The 17,926-nt window shown below is 33.7% G+C and overlaps 1 protein-coding gene across 2 annotated transcripts in view; it reads left to right on the plus strand.

Annotated features, from left to right (window-relative positions):
- The window catches only part of BCL2L13 (BCL2 like 13), a 65,599-nt gene that overhangs the window by 27,758 nt on the left and 19,915 nt on the right, over positions 1–17,926 (plus strand). The window contains exons 3-5 of one of the 2 annotated variants that reach the window (XM_051961756.1): positions 6,610–6,708; positions 8,478–8,634; positions 12,634–12,703. In XM_051961756.1, the coding sequence (XP_051817716.1) occupies positions 6,610–6,708; positions 8,478–8,634; positions 12,634–12,703 (326 nt within the window). Of the gene's footprint in view, positions 1–6,609; positions 6,709–8,477; positions 8,635–11,258; positions 12,058–12,633; positions 12,704–17,926 lie in introns of those variants that run through there. The other variant, XM_051961757.1, reaches the window with a different exon arrangement.

Raw genomic sequence — 17,926 nt, forward strand, 5'->3', positions numbered from 1 at the left:
TGCTTTTTAATTTGTTCTTTTCTCTTGCTTTATAGAGGATTTCATTCTATGTGAATTTATGGTTATTTATGATTGCTCATTGTATTTCCTCCATCATATTCTCTTATATTTTTTCTTCTCTTTGTTTTTTGCTTGGTCTTTTCTTTATAAGGACAAGAAGTCATTGAACTACAAGGAACGTGAACTTTCTGAATGTTCTGATACCTATCTTCCCTTTTGTTGGCCCATATTCTATCACCAATTCTTTCCTTTTCCCATTCAGCTTTACAAAGCTGAAATCTATTTTGCTTGAGGGTCTCTCCCCCTACTCACCCCATTCTCCTTTTAAAATCTCCCTTTCCCTTTTCCCTTCATGTTGCACTATTAAAGTGTTTTTTTTTCTTTTTTTTTTAAGTGACTTGCCCAGGATCAACACAGCTAGTAGTTAAGTGTCTGAAGCTGACTCCAGGGTTGTTGCTCTATCCTTTAAACTTTCTAGCCATCCTCACTATTGAATTTAATGTGTTTACTACTCCAGATTGTGTGTATATGTGTTTATGTGATGTGTATTATGGGTTATGCTTGTGTGTGTGTGTGTGTGTGTTCAAACCTCCTTTTTCTTGTTTAGATGAGTGAGGTTCATGTAATGACCCTTCCTCCACACCTCCTCAATTTTATAATGTTTTTCTTGAATGCTTCAATAATGAGAAATACTGTTTCAGTCTTTTCTTCCTCATTTCTTTGTTAGTATATTCCTTTTTTCTTCCCTTTTAAAACTAAAACAGAACAAAACTACCTCCAAGTCTCTTTGTCTTATTTAACTACCTTTGTGAATCTTGAAGGTATTCAATTCTTTGCCTTCTCTTAGAGAATAAGCACCTTATTTTGCCCCTTCTAAATTGTCCAAATTTTGCACTTCAAAGTTTCTACCCAGCTCTAGTCTTTTTATCAACATTATTTGAAAGATTTCTCTTCCATTAATGTTTTGATTCTTTCCCTATAGGATTATACTTATTCTTATAAGTTAAATTATTTTCAGTTGGAACCCTTAGTTTTTTTAATGTTGCATTCTACAATGCTTTCTCTTTTATACTAGTAGCTTCTGGTTCTTATATGATCCCGATTATGGTTCCTTCATATTTGAATTCTTTCTTTTTCCTTTGTGATAGTCTGTAATTTCTTAAGTTGATGTATTTCTCTAGGATTACTTTATGATTTTTATTTTAATTCCTGGTTGTATTGAGGCCCTCATCACTTTAGTACATAACTGTACCTACTCTATCTTGCTGGGAGGAAGGCAAGTCTGCCATGCTGACTTGAAATTTTTTACCTGATGGGAAGCTTAGCAAGGAGGAAGGACAGGCTTTTATACAGATCTCAAATGTTGCTACTGTTATATTTCTAAATTAAAAGATGCTTTTCTAAGAAGTTTCATTTTGTGGATACTGACTTTTAAACCTGTGGTGGGAATATACAGTTTCTTTCTTCAAAGCTTGCTGTTGCTCTGGGTTCCTTCCTCCAAGCCAAATTACTGGTCCTCTGTGTGCTTGGGAAAGACTCTGACTCACAGTGTTTTCTGGCTTCATTTTCATTTTCTGCACATAACTCCTGGGGTCCAGTCATCTTGGGGTACATAGACTTGATTTCCTACAAGCTGTTTAGTATCTCCCTAAGTTCTTGTTCACTTTCCTGTTCTTTGTCCTTTATTACTTCCTGAACAAGACTTGTTGACTGATCTTCCTAGTATCTTCTGTAACTTCATGGACTAGTGACCATATCACATATGTGATCTGGTGCAGTATGGGGAGTGCAATCTTGTATTAACTCAGTTTATCTGGAATATTAAAGGAATAATAGATTGGGAACTTACAAAGGATAAGGTTGTGATAACATGGCTAGAACTCTAGAGTAGATAAGAAATAAGACATTCAAAATGAAAGAGACAAACTATGTAGATTTCTACCTACCATCTTAATATCTATGAATTATAAAAGCATGTTTCCTATCGTTTTAAAGGAACCATTTATTTTTTGGGTACCTATATATTTATTCTTACCTTCAATTCAGCAAACATGTAAGCACCACTGTGCTATGTGAGAAATACAGAGATATAAATATAGCCTATATCTTTCATTCTTTGGGGATAGTGGAGTGGGATTTACACATATAAGTTAATATAAGTGAGAGAGCAGAAGAGCATTTCAGATTAAATATGCTAGGAATATTTGAGGAACAGAGAATCCTTTCTGTTGGAGAAATCACGGAAGATTATATGAAGAAGAGGAATTTTGGCAATCTTGAAAGAAGATCATGCTTCTAAAAAATAGGAAGCAGTGCATTTAGAGCATAAGGAATAGTTTTTGTGAATGTGTAGAGTCAGGAGATGTCATGTTGAGTTTGGAGAACAACCAATAGTGTCATTTGATTAGGAAGTGAAGGAAAATGATATGAACTAATACTGGAATTGGAGCCAGATTTTGGAGAAATCTACAAATGCCAAGCCAAGAAATTTATATTTTATCTTGGGTGTGAAAGTTTTTGAATAGGTTAATGACTTGGCTAGATCTGGGCCCTAAAAAGATTATTTTGACATCTATATTAAGATTGGATTGGAGAATGGGGGAAACTGGAAGAAAACTTAATTAAAAGGCTATTACAGTAGTTCAGCATCTGAATTTGGTGGTTTAGAGAAAAAGAAGATACTGATGTTTCCATGTTAGTATACGTGGTAAATTGTAGGAGATGTTTTGGAGAATTAATAAGGTAAGAGTCATGGGTAAGAAAGGAAAGATTCAAAGGCAACTAATATTTGCAACTAAAAATATCCTGGAAACTTAGAAGAATTAATTTAGGTTTAGAGACATAGATATAAAGATGACCAGCCAGTAGTTGAAATGTGGCATTTGGGGGGAGATTAGGAGTGTGTGTTTGTGTGTGTGTGTGTGTGTGTGTGTGTGTGTATGCATGCACATGTATGTAAGAGTCAGAGACCAAAAGAGAATGTCACCAAGGGAAAGAATATAGAACCAGAAGAGGGACCAGGACAGAGCAAGTATTTATCAATATCTAACAGACTATAAATACAATGAATGAAACAATTCAATGAGACAGGTAAGGAGCCTATATATGTATTCAAATGGGGAACATAACAGGTAATTATATAAGTATATGCAGAATAAATCTAAATACAAAGTATTAAGTGTAAGGTGATTTAGGAATGAGAGTACTAGCAGTAGAGGTAATGAAGGGAGGTTTTATGTGGAAGTTGGTGTTAAAAATATGGAAATATATTTAAAAGAATTGTACCTATTTAACCTATGTCGTATTACTTGATGTCTTGGGAAGGGAGAATGTAAGGGGAAGAAGGAGAAAAATTTGGGCACAAAGTCTTACAAAAATGTTGAAAACTATATTTACATGTATTTGGAAAATAAAATACAATTGAAATTTTTTTTAATTAAAAAAAAGAAAGTGTTTTAAAATTGATAAAAAAAAAAAAGTTGGTGTTCAATCTGCATCTTAAAGGGAAAGGAGAATTCTATAGAGTGGAAGAACAAAAGAAGAAGTAAATCAGAAGAAAACTAGGATTCATGCATTGTCTTAGAAGCTAATAGAGGAAAGTCCAGGAGGACATAGTTATCAGTGTCTTAGCATTTCAAAGAAGTCAAAGAAAAGACCATTGGATATAAAAATTTAAGAAAACAGCAACTTTGGAGAGAGCTATTCCAGTAGAATTGAATTTAAAAGTCAAAATTACTAGGGATAGAAATTTTAAGTAGAGGATAAGGAAGTGTATGGATGTAGAGAATATAAATAATGTGGTCTAGAAGCTTACCATTAAAGAAATAAGAGGGGAAAAAAATTCATAAGACTACCCAAGGTATTACCTTGTTAAATTAATATAAATTTGTAATGGACAGGACTAGGAATGATGCATGAGTTCAGTAATATTCAACATCTAGGAAAGTAGAATATATGGTGGAGGATGACTGGGGTTAAATATCAGCAGAGTGTGAATGATGAAAGAATAAAGAGACAGGAGTTTCAAGGTAGAAGACAATGTGCATAGTTAAATTGGTCACCCTTAAGTTCTAGACAAAATATGTATGATAGATTGGGAGAACATGATGGAACAGGAAGTCATAGTAAGGACAAAATTAGAAGTGATTCATAGAAAAAAATGGAAGAGGTTATTATTTCAGAGTTAAAGGTTACAAAAATGTGTAGTTTTGGGTGCTAGTTAGATCTAACATGTAGATACCTTTCTGGGTTGCTGAAATAGAGTGATAATAAAAATAGAAAAAGTCATGAGAGTGGAGGTTAAGGAAGTAGAAAGCTGAGGATGCTGGATCCTCAATATAAATAAATACTGTAGTTATCGGGGTGAAACCAGAGATGAGTTAAGATGAAGTGGAAGACTATATACTTAATACTGAACTTGAGGAAGGAGGAAGAACAGAATCCTGACCAGGTGCTACAGATAGATAGTGAATTTCATGGGAGGAAAAGTTGCCGAGTAAGAGTAGCAGAGGCAGCATCTTAATGTGCCAGGAGGAAGCAAAGAATATGTGCATGATTCCTTTTGGCCTTGTTCTTTTTTTTAATTTTTTTTTTTATTATTAAAGCTTTTTATTTTTCAAAACATATGCATGGACAATTCTTCAACATTAGCCCTTGCAAAACCCTGTGTTCCAGTTTTCCCTCTCTTCCCCACACTCTCCTCTAAATGGCAAGTAGTCCAATATATGTTAAACATGGTAAAATTATATGTTAAATCCAGTATATGTATATATATTTATACAATTATCGTGCCACACAAGAAAAAAAGAGAAGCAAAATAAAATGTAAGCAAAAAAAACAACAAAAAGAGTAAGAATGCTATATTGTGGTCCACACTCTGTTCCCACGGTTCTATATCTGGGTGTAGCTGGCTCTCTTTATCACTGAACAATTGGAACTGCTCTGAATCATCTCATTGTTGAAGAGAGTCATGTCCATCAGAATTGATTTTGGCCTTGTTCTAAGAGAAGAGTGTCTAGCACTGAAGAATGGCAGTGGTTGACGTGTTTTCACGAGAGTCTTATTTATGAGAGATCCAAAAGATGGCAGTAGTAAGAGAACAAAGTTTAAGGGAAATAGATTTTGTTAATGGGAAGCGAGATGGTTCAATGGATAGAGAGCTAAGCCTGGAGTTAGGAAGACTCATACTTGCTAGCTGTGTGATCTGGGACAAGCTACTCAATTCTCTTTGTTTCAATTTGCTCATCTACAAAATGAGCTGGAAAAGGAAATGGTAAACCACTCCAGTATCTTTCTTAAGATTAAGACACCAAATGGGATCACAAAGAGTTGTATTCAACAGAAAATATCTGTAAGAACAGCAAAAGATTTTTTAAATAAGGTATGGTTGATCTAGAAAGAGATGAAAATATGGGGAGAAAGAAGTTTTCATCTTAGTAGATTGTGACTCTGAATTACAGGATTAAGGGCATAAAAATTTCCAAAGGTTGACTCTTGAACATTATGCTCCCCTTTTTCACCTCTCCAAAAGAAATATCCAGGACAAGGGGACCTTAAGTCATTTTTCTTTTTATTTAATTCCCTTACCTGAAGAGACTTACATGAACTGATGCTGGGTGAAATGAGTAGAACCAACAGAACATTATATAGTAACAAGATTATGTGATGATCACCTATGATGGACTTGGCTCTTTTCAACAATGAGGTGATTTAAGGCAATTCCAATAGACTAGTTATAGAAAGAGCCATCTGCATCAGAGAGAGAACTATGGAGACTGAATGTGGATAAAAGCATAGTGTTTTTTCACCTTTTTTCTGGTTATTACCGTTTGCTTGTTTTTTTCCTCACTTTTAATTTGACTTTTTCTTGTGCAACATTACAAATGTGGAAACATGTTTAGAAAAATTAGACATGTTTAATCTATATTGGATTATGTACTGTCTAGGAGTGTGGAAGTGAGAAAAATTTGGAACATAAGGTTTTGCAAGGGTAAATGTTGGAAATAATCTTTGCATTTATTTTCAAAAATAAAAAGCTATTATTATTAAAAAAAAATTCTCTTCGATTTCCATTAAAATTTACCTTAATCCAAATATTTCCTAACAGGCCCAAATGAGCCCAACTTTTAAACAAAGGCCTTGGATCAATAACAAAATAATTTTTTGCCTATTTTAAAATATTTAACATTTTTATTTTCCCCAGTTATGTGTAAAACCGTTTTTAATATTTGTTTTTACATTTGAGTTCTAGATTTTCTCCCTTCCTCCTCCTCAACTTCCATTAAAAAGCCATATATGAAATTATGTAAAACATTTCCATTTAAAGTCAAGTTGTAAAAGAAAACATAGATTTCCCCTCCCCCAAAAAATAACCTTAAGAAAAATAAAGTAAAAAGAAGAAGAGTAGGTTTTAATCTTTATTCAGACACAATCAGTTCTTTCTCTGGGTATGGATAGGGTTTTTTATCATAAGTCCTTCAGAGTAGTTGTGGACATTGTATTGCTCAGAATAGCAAAGTCTTTGACTATTGTTTTCCATGCCTGTCTTTTACCTTTCTCCTGCTATGTCTTTCTCTTTATATGTGTGTTAAGCTTTTTGATTTATTTTAGGCATCCATCCGTCTACATCTTTGAACCAAGAACTTCTATTGAAAATTAAGACTGAAATTGAAGAAGAGCTGAGGTCTCTGAATGAAGAAATTTCTGAAGGTTTGTTTATTTAGCTATATTTCATTTCTGGTTTGTTTAAGAAAATTACTTGAGAATTTGATCTAATGTCTTTTTTAGAATGATGTATGCTCACATAAGGTAGTAAATATTTCAGTGGTAGAGAGCTTTGTATTTTCTTCTAGAATATCTCCCAAATCACAAAACCTGAGTTTGGAAGGTATCATGTTACAGAGAATCCTTTATAACATGTCTTAACAAGTTTCTGCTTGAAGATGGAGTATCATAGGGTCATTGAACGGAGTTCTTTCTGGTTGAATTTATAAAAGATATATCATCACATATTCCTTTACAAAATATTTCTTAGCTAAAGTACATCTTTGGTTTTAGTAAGTCATGTAGCTTTTTCTGACCAATAAGTTAAATTTAACAAATAAAAAAAGTGGAATCATTCATTTTTATACCTTTTGAAATAGAATTCTACTTTCATTAAATGATCTATGAATACTTTTTCCTACTAGTAAGTCATGAATTACATCACCATTTAATCATAATTACAAAATCATAGACTCTGAAAGTTGGCCATCTAACCCAATTTTTACATGAATGAATTTTTACCATTATATACATAATAAGTGATCAGTTGTTCATCCTCTGCTTAAAGACTTCCAAGGCAAGTCATTTCATTTTTTTTGGATAGCTCTAGTTGTTAAGAAGTTTTTTTCTCCCCTACATAATGCTGAAATTTGTATCTTTGCAGCTCCTATCTATTATTGGTTCTGCTGTCTATGTAGCTCTTGGTAATTTGGTCTTTAGTTGTTACCTATTATCATCTTTTAGATTTTTTTTAATACACATACACAAAGCTAAATTCTTCATTTTCCATGCTAGCTGGAAAGGATCATTAATAAAAATTAAAAAGATTACCGTGAATTTCCCAGACATTTAACATTTAATTTGATTTAACAAACAATTATTAAATACCTAGTGTGGGCAAGGCACTACAAGACTGGCAACACAATAAAAATGAAAAACAAACCCAGCTTTCTACGTGGAGATGAAACACATGGATGGATAAGTTAATATAAAAATAACTGGAGAAGAGGTTTCTAAAAATTAGGAGGCTTAAGGAAAGGCCTTCTTTAGGATATGGTATCAGACCTGAACCTTTAAGCAAACTGGTTCTAGTCAGTGGACAGCCTGGGCAAAGGCATACAAAAGTAAGTGGACCAATTTGGCCAAAATTCAGGTCTTAAAGATTGTTATTTCTAGACGTCTTTCTTTTCAGCCTCCATTGTGTCTGTTTTAAGCACTGAGATAATTCAGAAGCAGTCAATGAAAGGAAGAAGATAAAAAGCCTAGATAGATAATCTACTAAAACTGGATCAGTCCTTAATCAGGAGCCCAGCATAATTGAGAAAAGGTGATTTTATTTTGATGAACTGCTATTGCACATATAGCAAATAATAGTAACAATATCTCCTATTTATGTAGCACTTTCAGATTACAAAGTGTTTTCTTCGGAACCAGCCCCCTGAGGTAGAGAGCACAGTTATAATTTCAGTCTTCTGCATGAAGAACTGCATTCACAGAGGATCAGGTTATTTACTTACAAATAATTTAAGTCCTGGTGGAGGCATTCCCAGGATGCTCAGACAAGCTCTTCTTCCATCTTTTGAACAATCACAATGTTGTCTGTTTTTTCTTGTTTTGTCAAACCTAAGGATGTATTCTTGGGAGTAGACTTGCATAATATACGTACCTAGAGATGTGTTTTAAATTGAATTTTTCTTTTGATCCGATTCTTCCAGCTCTTACCAGCACAGGCTTTGACTGCCACACCTCTGTAGTATTCAACCCTGTTATCCCGGAGAGCTCAATAGAAGACTGCTTGGCCCAAATTGGACAGAAGATGTCATTGGAACTGCAAGAACGCATGCATGAAGCATTGCAGACTCTGCTCAGTCAGTGAGTCACCATCACCAAGCCAGAGTGTTCTTCTCCTCAATGTCCTCATCCTTCTCCTAAGGATGGGTTGACTGAGGCTTTGTTTTTATGGGAACTTGTATCATTTATTAGGTCACTCATAACACTTTAAAAAATAATCTTCCCTCTATATAATATCTCTTTGGGTCCAGATGGCAGGCATTGTTTCAGATAAACACTGCATCATAGTGGTCCTTTCTTGTTTATCTATTGTGTCATTAACGATAAATGCATCTCCTAGATATTTAGGAATGGCTCTTTTAATTGTCCTGATCTCCATCTCCCAATACTACACAGATCCATAACTAAATATTAAGATTTGGATATTGCATTATAACATAGGATTAATATTATCTCTTATTTTAGGGCTCCCAGGTGTTGCTAAACTTGGAATTGTATATCTACCCATGGGACTATTTTCATTTTTTTTTTTTTTATGGGAACTTAGCTGTCTCCTAATCATTTAGGACTAAAAGCAAATAGGAAGCAATAATGAAAGCATATTAAATAAGCTTTATTAAAACTATTTGATGTTAATTTTCATTTAAATAAACATTCCAAAATAAACTTTTTTCCTAAATACTTATTAGTAAGTTATTAGGAAAGTGACATGAATTAAAAATATTATTTGGCTGGCACATGCACTTTTGAAGGCATATAGGAATACTGGCTTACAAAATATGTATTTCAAAGATCACAATTCAGATGCTCAATGTTGTAGAAAATTCTTGAATTCAAATAGACAAAGTTTATTGTTTATCACTTCTTGAATGCTGTTACAGGTAAATTTAATTCATTTCTCTGCATTCTGATTAATTGAATATACATAAACTTCCAATTGCTCTTGGATAATTTTAGATTTGAGTAAGTCAAAATTTGATGTTTCATTCTGTACTATGGAATTATTGAAAACTCAATTTGGATTTCTTTGAATCCTAGTCTGTGGAAAGAGCATGAGGTACAAGTAAGTATGAGGGTTGGGAGAAAAATGTTTGAATGGAGAACCATGGGATAGAGGAATAAGCAAAATGAAAAGTAAAGATTATTTATTTAGAGTTGTTATTCCATGACCTTTAATGAATCACTTAACTTCTGTAGGTTTCCATGTCTCCCAGGTTCCACTGATTTGTTAAGAGCAAAAATAATATTTAGCATGGTTTGAGTTCCCCCCAAAAAGATATTCTGTAACAAAGTATTCTTAATTTCTTCTCTGGTGTGTTAGTAATCTATCTTTCTCTCTACATATTTAATCTCACTCCTACATACAAGGCTATTTCCCCTCTATCTTACTTTTATGAAAGTTCTAAATATTATAATTAGTTTTGAAATTTATACTTCATGTCAGAGATCACATTTTTTTATGAATGTGATTTCTTTTTTCTATCTTTCAAAAATGGGTTTGGATGGATGAGATATGATGATAATTCCTTATATATAACTGACTTGCAGTGAATGGGGTAGGAATAAGTATTTGCCAATGTATGTATCATAGCATAGTTTCTTAAGAGTTGGGTTATTATTTGGGTTTACTGAAATTTTTTAATATTTCATTCAGAATCAAGTTTAAATAAAACCAAATCAGATTGCTTTGTGAAGATTGTTTCCCTTTCTCTATTTCTCTCACCTCTTTTGTAGAAAAGTGACTATTTTCTGACCATGATTACTTTGGAGACTAATCAGATTTATGTTAAAATATATTGGCAAAATATTTTATAAAATATATAAAAATATATATATATTCCAACTATCTTATTTTGAAGTTGAATGTGTTACCTCATCCTCAGAACCACTGTAATTAAGGCTGAGAAACTAATTCTAGACTTTGTAGAAGAGCTTCAGCACTTTTATTTAGAGATGGGAAGTGAACATCTTTGGCTTGGCTATCTATCAGGTTTCATTTAAATGTTTCAAACGTCTATCATCTTCTAAACATCCATATATGTATAGGTATAACTAGCAAAATATATGCTTACCCTGAAAAATTCTCAAGTACTTGACCCTCATAGACAAAATTCCATGTAAGGATCACTAAGAGAAACAGTATGGAACAGTTCAGCAAAGGAAGTGAAGGGATTGAAAACCCTCAACTGAGCTTCAGAAGGAATTTTAGGCAGAAACAGAATGGATTCGAGTAAGTAATCCAGTTGAAATGTTACCAGAGACTAGCACAAAATCCTAATCCATTAAAAAACTCTATGATAACTTCTTAATTATTGTTAGGAATGTGGCAATGAAGTCTTTTAAAAATGGATTATTTGGAAACAGTTCCCTTTGATATTATTTTGATGTTGTTTCAGTATTAATTTGGATATTTATTTGCTGGGTTTCTGAATCACTTGAATTATTAAGTCTTGCATCTAAATCTTAACCAAATGTGATGATTGCTAAAATTTCTGTGGTAACAATTGCATTTATTTAATTAGAAATAAATTAAATAACTATAAATTATAAAGAAATTTCTATAAAGAAATTTTGTGGTCTATATATGTAGTTGACTATTCTCTTTTTCCTGAAATTAGACATAGTCTTTACAAACCTTGTAAATCCATGTCGAAGTAACAATAATTTTTGTGTATGTGATTTTTAAAAATTACATATATTTTTAATCTTCCTACTTACTTGTCTGTGGTATATGGGGTTTTTTAAAGATGTATATCTAATACTCTACCAAACTACTTTTTAAAAACAGTTTTCAGAAATAATTTTATTCAACTAAATGCTCCTTTACCAAATTTTTTCAGAGAAGGTACCAAATTTTCCAATACTACAGATTCTATTTTGCTATAAGTTATGTCCTCTAAGAGGAGTCCTCTCTTACTTTCCGGTCACTTATAAATTACCCATAAATTAGCTGAGCAAGAGGAACCTATTCCTGAGGGAATGTAATTTTTATAAAACTTATTGCCTCTCATTGAACTCGTTTCTTTTTTGAATAGCATAAATTTGATGATTCAGAATCAAAGAATATTAAAACAGAAAAGGATTTTAGAGATCGATTCCATTCCTTACATGAAGGGATTGAAGCCCAAGGAAGTTTCCTGACTTTTTCAGGATCACATAACTAAAATTAGGGAAGGTCACGACTCAAAATGATGACTTAAGTTTCTTGACTCCCAGTTTTCTAGGCTTTCTACTATACTGAGTTGCCTTGTGAGACCATTAATGGCCAGGAGAGACATTTCAAAAAGAGGTTCAAGTTTTAAATGAATACTTTTATAATCTATTATGTAAGTTTATATCCTGCCAATTAATAAAATTGTTTTCATGATATGAATTGCTATTCTCTTGTGTTAACCAGGTACCAAATAGATGGGGAAACCAAGGCACAGAATTTAGAACTTAGAGCAAATTAATAAATGACCTAAGATATCATCTATTATTGCGATCCAATTATTTGAATTTCTGGTAGGTCTAGTCCTCTAATTTTTATAGAAATAATAAGAAAGACTTCTTTCCAGACTTTGAGGAGTTAGCATTCTGTGGTTTTGATTTATAAATATAATCTATTCTTTTAAACATGAAAAGTCTTACCAGATTTCATATCTCTTTGTTTATTAAACATTTATATTGTGATTGGTTTTTAGAACTCTCCTGAATGATAACCTTTTTCCTTCCTTTATTCTATTATTCATTGGCCCTATAATGAGCCAGGTTATGATACATAGGGAATATTAAGTTAATTTTAGAAAACCTAAAAAAATGTTTAACAAAGTATAAATTTAGTTGAACAGATAACCATTGTTCCCAGAAAAATGACTGCCTAATTAAAAATATTTACAATTAATCTAAATTAATGTTTGAAGACTAATGGAAACTTTTAGTTTGAAGTCGTACTTTTCCTTGATTATGAGTTTGATTATTATTATTTTTACTTATTAAGTTAGAGTGAATCATGTTTCATATGTGTTTGTATTCTTATAGTAATCTAAACATTTAGAATTTTCCTTCTTTGACTCATTTTTTTAAAAAAAATTTCTACAGGCCAGTGAGCTATCAGGCATATCAGGAATGTACACTGGACACTGCAGCTCTTGCCAGCGGCTGGAATAAGGTACTATCCAAATTATCATGTGTATTTAAAGTATTTTTAGTAAATTGATATTGATATTAAAGTAGTGGTAGAGTTCTTGATTAATAATAGATCTTTTATAGCTTAGTACCTATAAAAAAATCAATGCTGGTCCTATATGTAGGTAGTCCTGTACAGGGTGTGATTTTTTTTTTTTTTAGTTGTAATTTTAAGGCCCCATCTGTTCTTAAAAGAGGATTTCTTCTTGTCACTCTCCTCTTTGGAAATTTAAAATTTCTACCACTACCTTCATTCACTTAGATTAAACAGAGATCATTTTTTTCTCTAAAAATTACAGTCACTCACATACTACCTAGCTAGAGAAATATGGCCTCGGTCGATAGATAGCCTTCTTCTTTACTGTCATTGCATAGTAATTTATTGTTAATTGTTCATGATTATGAATATCACATGAGTATGTGAGGATATGTGATTCTGCATGGCTGAATATTAAAAGGATGATTGAAAAGAAAGGATAGGATGATGATTACTATTGAGATGAACCAGAAAGGGCAGTTGTTGATGATGATTGCCCATAGATATCCAAAGAATGGGCGTCAGAGTGGAGGGAGGACACAGAAAAAAAGAAAAGCTTTGAAGATTTGTTTGCTATAGTTGCTTTGCTATATAAAGAAAAATTACTATAGTATAATGGGCAGTACCTTATAGTTTATGGTTACCACTGGGTACATTAGATCCAATGACAATGCAACTCTTTATAAAAATCCCCCTGTATCACATATTCTTTTTTGTTTTAGGTTAAATTTTATTCCAGAGTAGTAATATTTTACATTGATGTAGTACTAATTAACACTTCAGAGTGAGCACAGCATTGCTGGTTTGTTTTTCTTAAGGTAATGCCCAAAACATTGTGGTGGTTGGAAGGGGATGTAAGGTAGTTACTAGAGAATTAGCTTCAGTGTCAGAAGACCTGTGTTCATGAATTGCCTGTGACATGCAGACAGACCTTGGGGCCATTATAGTTTCAGTTCCAGACTAGCACAATAAAGTGAATATCACAGTGAAGTAAGACACACAAACACTTTGGTTTCCCAATGCAAATAAACACTCTAGTCCATTAAGAATAGGGTAGTAAAATGTCTAAAAATTCCCATTTTACATAACTTAATTAAAAAATATTTTCTTGTTAAAAAATGTTAATCATCATCTGAGTCTACAGCGAGTCATAATCTTTTGCTGTGTGGAGGGTTTTGCCTTGATTGTTGCTGGCTGCTGACTGGTGGGTGGTAATTGCTGAGGGTTAGGGAGACTATGGCAGTTTCTTAAAATAAGACAATGAAATTTGCTTCATTGATTGATTATTTTACTTGAACACTTGGAGGTTATTGTAGAGTTATTAATTGGTCTGATTTCAATGTTGTCATGTGTCAGGAAATAGAGAGGCCCATGGAGAGAGAGAAAGGGGAGAAGGGCAGATCAGTGGTGAAACAGAACACACAGTGTTTATTGATTAAGTTCATTGTCTTATGGGGTATAATTTATGGTACTCCAAAACAATGACAGTAGTAACATCAAAAGATCATTTATTGCCCTAACAGATATAATAATAATGAAAAAGTTTGAAATATTGCAAGAATATCCAAAATGTGATAGACACAATATGAGCACATGCTAGTGAAAAATGGTGCTATTTATAGACTTGCTTGACATAGGGTTGGCACAAATCTTCAATTTCTAAAAATTGCAATATCTGCAAAGTGCAGGAAAACAAGATATGTCTGCACCAACTCTGTGACTTCTGCAAATCATTTAGCCTCTTAGTGTACTGGGGAACTGGGGAAGAGTTGTTTGATGGAGAGAATTTTCTTACTGACAGTGCCCTGCATCAATAAAATCATAGGTCCAGACCAAAAATAATGCACATTTATGTAGTGTGTATACATATCTCATTGAACCTACACAAGTTTCCTGTGTGGTAGTGGATGAAAAAGCTGAGTTTCAGCTCCCAAAAGTTTTAAGTGACTTGCTCAAGGTCACAGCAGCTAGTATTTGTAGAGTTGGGACTGAAACCTTGGTCTTCTGATTCCATATCCACTGGTGTTTTAATTGTTTTCCTAATGTTTTATCAGTCTTCATATTACCAGCTTACATTAGGGATGTTGTGGTGTCCCAATATCAGTATAATGAGTCATCTATATTAGATATTGTATGTAAATGGATTCTATATGCCTGCGTTTGTTTCCCTTGAGTTCCATTGAATAAAGAAAAACGATCTCATAGGTGAATGTTTGGGATAGATTTTATAACTCTTTATAATTATAAAGGTATAAGATGAGATTGATTCCATTAAAATCCTCCCCTGTTGCTGCTACTTCATCATGGGTTAGAGATGATTGTGTATTCTAAAAGTGGAGCTTTGAACAGGCACCATCAAACTGAAGAGTCTTTTATTTCCATAAGTCCAGATAAGTTAAAGGAGATTCTTTACCAGGTTGACCACAAGTTGATGAGTTTTCTGCTAAGTCATGGAGAAGTAGAGATCTCTCTGAATGGATAGAGTAGTCACGATGATGAAAGCATGAACTCTTGAAGTATTAAAATGTGATTGATTTTATTGTATTGAAGCTGTTTGGTAATCAGATAAACCGTTGAACAAAAATTTTCATGGATTTTCAAACCTTTGTATTCTGTTTCTTTTAAGCTTATTCTTTGATTAGTCATTTGTATTTATCTGTTCTGGGCATTCCTTCTTGGAAGTGACCTCAATTATTGATTTCTATCCCTTTGTTATAACCCTATGGCTTTCTTCTTTTCCCTGTTCCCTACTTCTTCATAGTCCTCACCTTCATCATAGATCTCATCAGGAAGACTGATAAAAGGAAGTCTAGTTGATTCTTTGTCAGATAAAATATCAAGTGCGCTATTTTTTGTTAATGGAGTGTTCCGTTCAGTTGGACTAGACCAAACCAAGCCTTGACATTAAGATCAGTCTGATGGTTCACTTCTTGATTTTAGTCCAAGATTTGTGAAGTGAGGTGGTATCCTAGAAAAACTTTTGAATTTAGCATTAGAGAATCTTAGGTCATGAACCAGCTCTGTCATTAATAGTAGTGGAACCTTTGGGAAACTCCACTTTAGGTCTTCACTTTCCTCAGAGATGTTTGGATTTTCATTTCTCTTATTAATGATTGGGAGCATTCTTCATATGGTTTTGGATAGCTTACATTTCTTTTTTTTTTTTTTTAGAAACCACTTATTTATATTCTTTGACAATTCATGGGTTAGAAAATGATTCTTGTTTTTATATTTTGGCATTTTGAAAGCATTTTTAGCTAGTCAGGGAGAGTCCCTTTCTCCTGTTACCACTCCACATGTCATTCCTACCCTTAGCAGTTCTATCTTTCTCTTCCATTGTGGCTTATGAAATTTGTTGTTAACAAGTTGCTTTTCATTTTGGACCTTTTGTTTTTGAGCTCCTTTCATTTTTTTGTCAGAGATATGGTTTCTCCACAGTCAGTACTGTATTCTGGATTATCTTCTCTGGTCCTGCCTTTATCTTGACTTATTTCCCTCTTCATTTCCCAATACTCTTCCTTGATTATCTCCCCTGCAACATTCACTAGATGAAGGAGTAGGCAGGTGTCCTGCTTCTCAGTGCTACTTTCTGACCATCGACTTGGTGACTTCTTTTTGAAATTCACCCCATCCAGGTATATCACTCTATTCAGAATCTGATGGCTATTTTATAATGTCTTTTGAGTCTTTTTCCTTCTCAGGGAGATCATTTCCTGCACATTTTTCTCTGTACTACATCTCAAACTCTTATGTTCGGATATTTCAATTTATATTTTAAATCATCCTTGCTTTCCATTCTTCAATGGGAAGATATAGATATGGCACTCAAGGTCATATCCTTGATTTTAACCCTACCAACAGGTTATACTGTATAATCTACAACTCTGAATTTCCTTTATCTTAGTGGTCTTCAAAATGAGATTGTGTAGAATTAGTCTCATCTTATACTTTTATAATATATTAAATCTGTCCCAGATTGAGTGATGAGCTGATATGAGAGGGTGTATAACCAAGCAGTGCAGCAGTAGAAGATGGGTTTTTTCACCCATCCCATGAGAATCAATGGGAGAACACCAACACCCTGTTCAACTTTCATCATTCTAATATTGTCCCACTCAACCCTCTTCCAGCTTCTTTCCTCCTGTGCAAAGTTTGAGCTCTTCAGAGAGTTTGTAACCTGAGAGAACTGTAGCAGCAATGTAGATCACACTGGGAAAAGCCCATGCTCTATCATGTCATGATTGTGAGACAATCCTTCCTTTGGCTCTGAATTTTAGAGTAGTGGGGAAACAGTAATTGTAATGGGCTGAGGCTTGAGTTGATGCACTGAGGTGGCCCGGGAATCCCATTCTAAATGCCATCAGGTTGCTTCCTGGCTGGTTGACTGTGTAATCCCCTTCTCCCATTATATGGCTTTCTGGCTGATTGGTCATGTCTGGGTACTGGACTGTTTTCCCATTCTATCTCTATACCAACATTGAGCTTTCAGATGCCCTACTTTTCCACACTGAAAGCATCTACGAGTCTCTCTGGAAGTCCCTTCCCAGGAGGGACTCTGTCTTCCCATGTTTGGATTTTGGGAAGTCTGCGTCATAGTCTGGCTATAAAAGGCACCTGTGCCCACTGTGGCACAGCGTCTTATGAGCTCCTCTAAAGCAGCATTCTTGGGCAGTCCTAGTATAATTCTTCTGCAAACCTCATTAGCATTTTCCTTAGCAAGTTGCCTGATCAAAATGTCTGTTATTGCATTTTCTCCATTTGTTCTTGTGATAGCTGTCTGCAAACGTCCCACAAAGTCAGCATAAGGTTGGATTGGATACAGTAACTGTAGGTTTTTTTCATGTGAGGAATTAGAACAAGAAAGACAACAAACGATCTAATTAAGTTCTTAAGGTTCTCTTCCCCTGTTGACATTGGGAGGAGCAAGGACATTATAATTCAGGCTTTTTCCTGATAATGCTAGTTCCTGCTACCAAGGACTTGGCGTCTTTATTCACTTTCTTCAAAAATAGTAGGTTTTCTAAGGGCTGTTTTAAATTATACTAGTTTCCAGGACATCGAAGTATATTTGTTTTTGTTTTTTTATATTTTAGTAAAAGTTCTCAATTTTTTTTGTCATGTAGAATAGTACAAGTTGATATTACAATATTTCATCTCCATTTGGGAAAT

This window comes from Antechinus flavipes, chromosome 5, assembly GCF_016432865.1.
Source record: "Antechinus flavipes isolate AdamAnt ecotype Samford, QLD, Australia chromosome 5, AdamAnt_v2, whole genome shotgun sequence".
Taxonomy (NCBI): domain Eukaryota; kingdom Metazoa; phylum Chordata; class Mammalia; order Dasyuromorphia; family Dasyuridae; genus Antechinus; species Antechinus flavipes.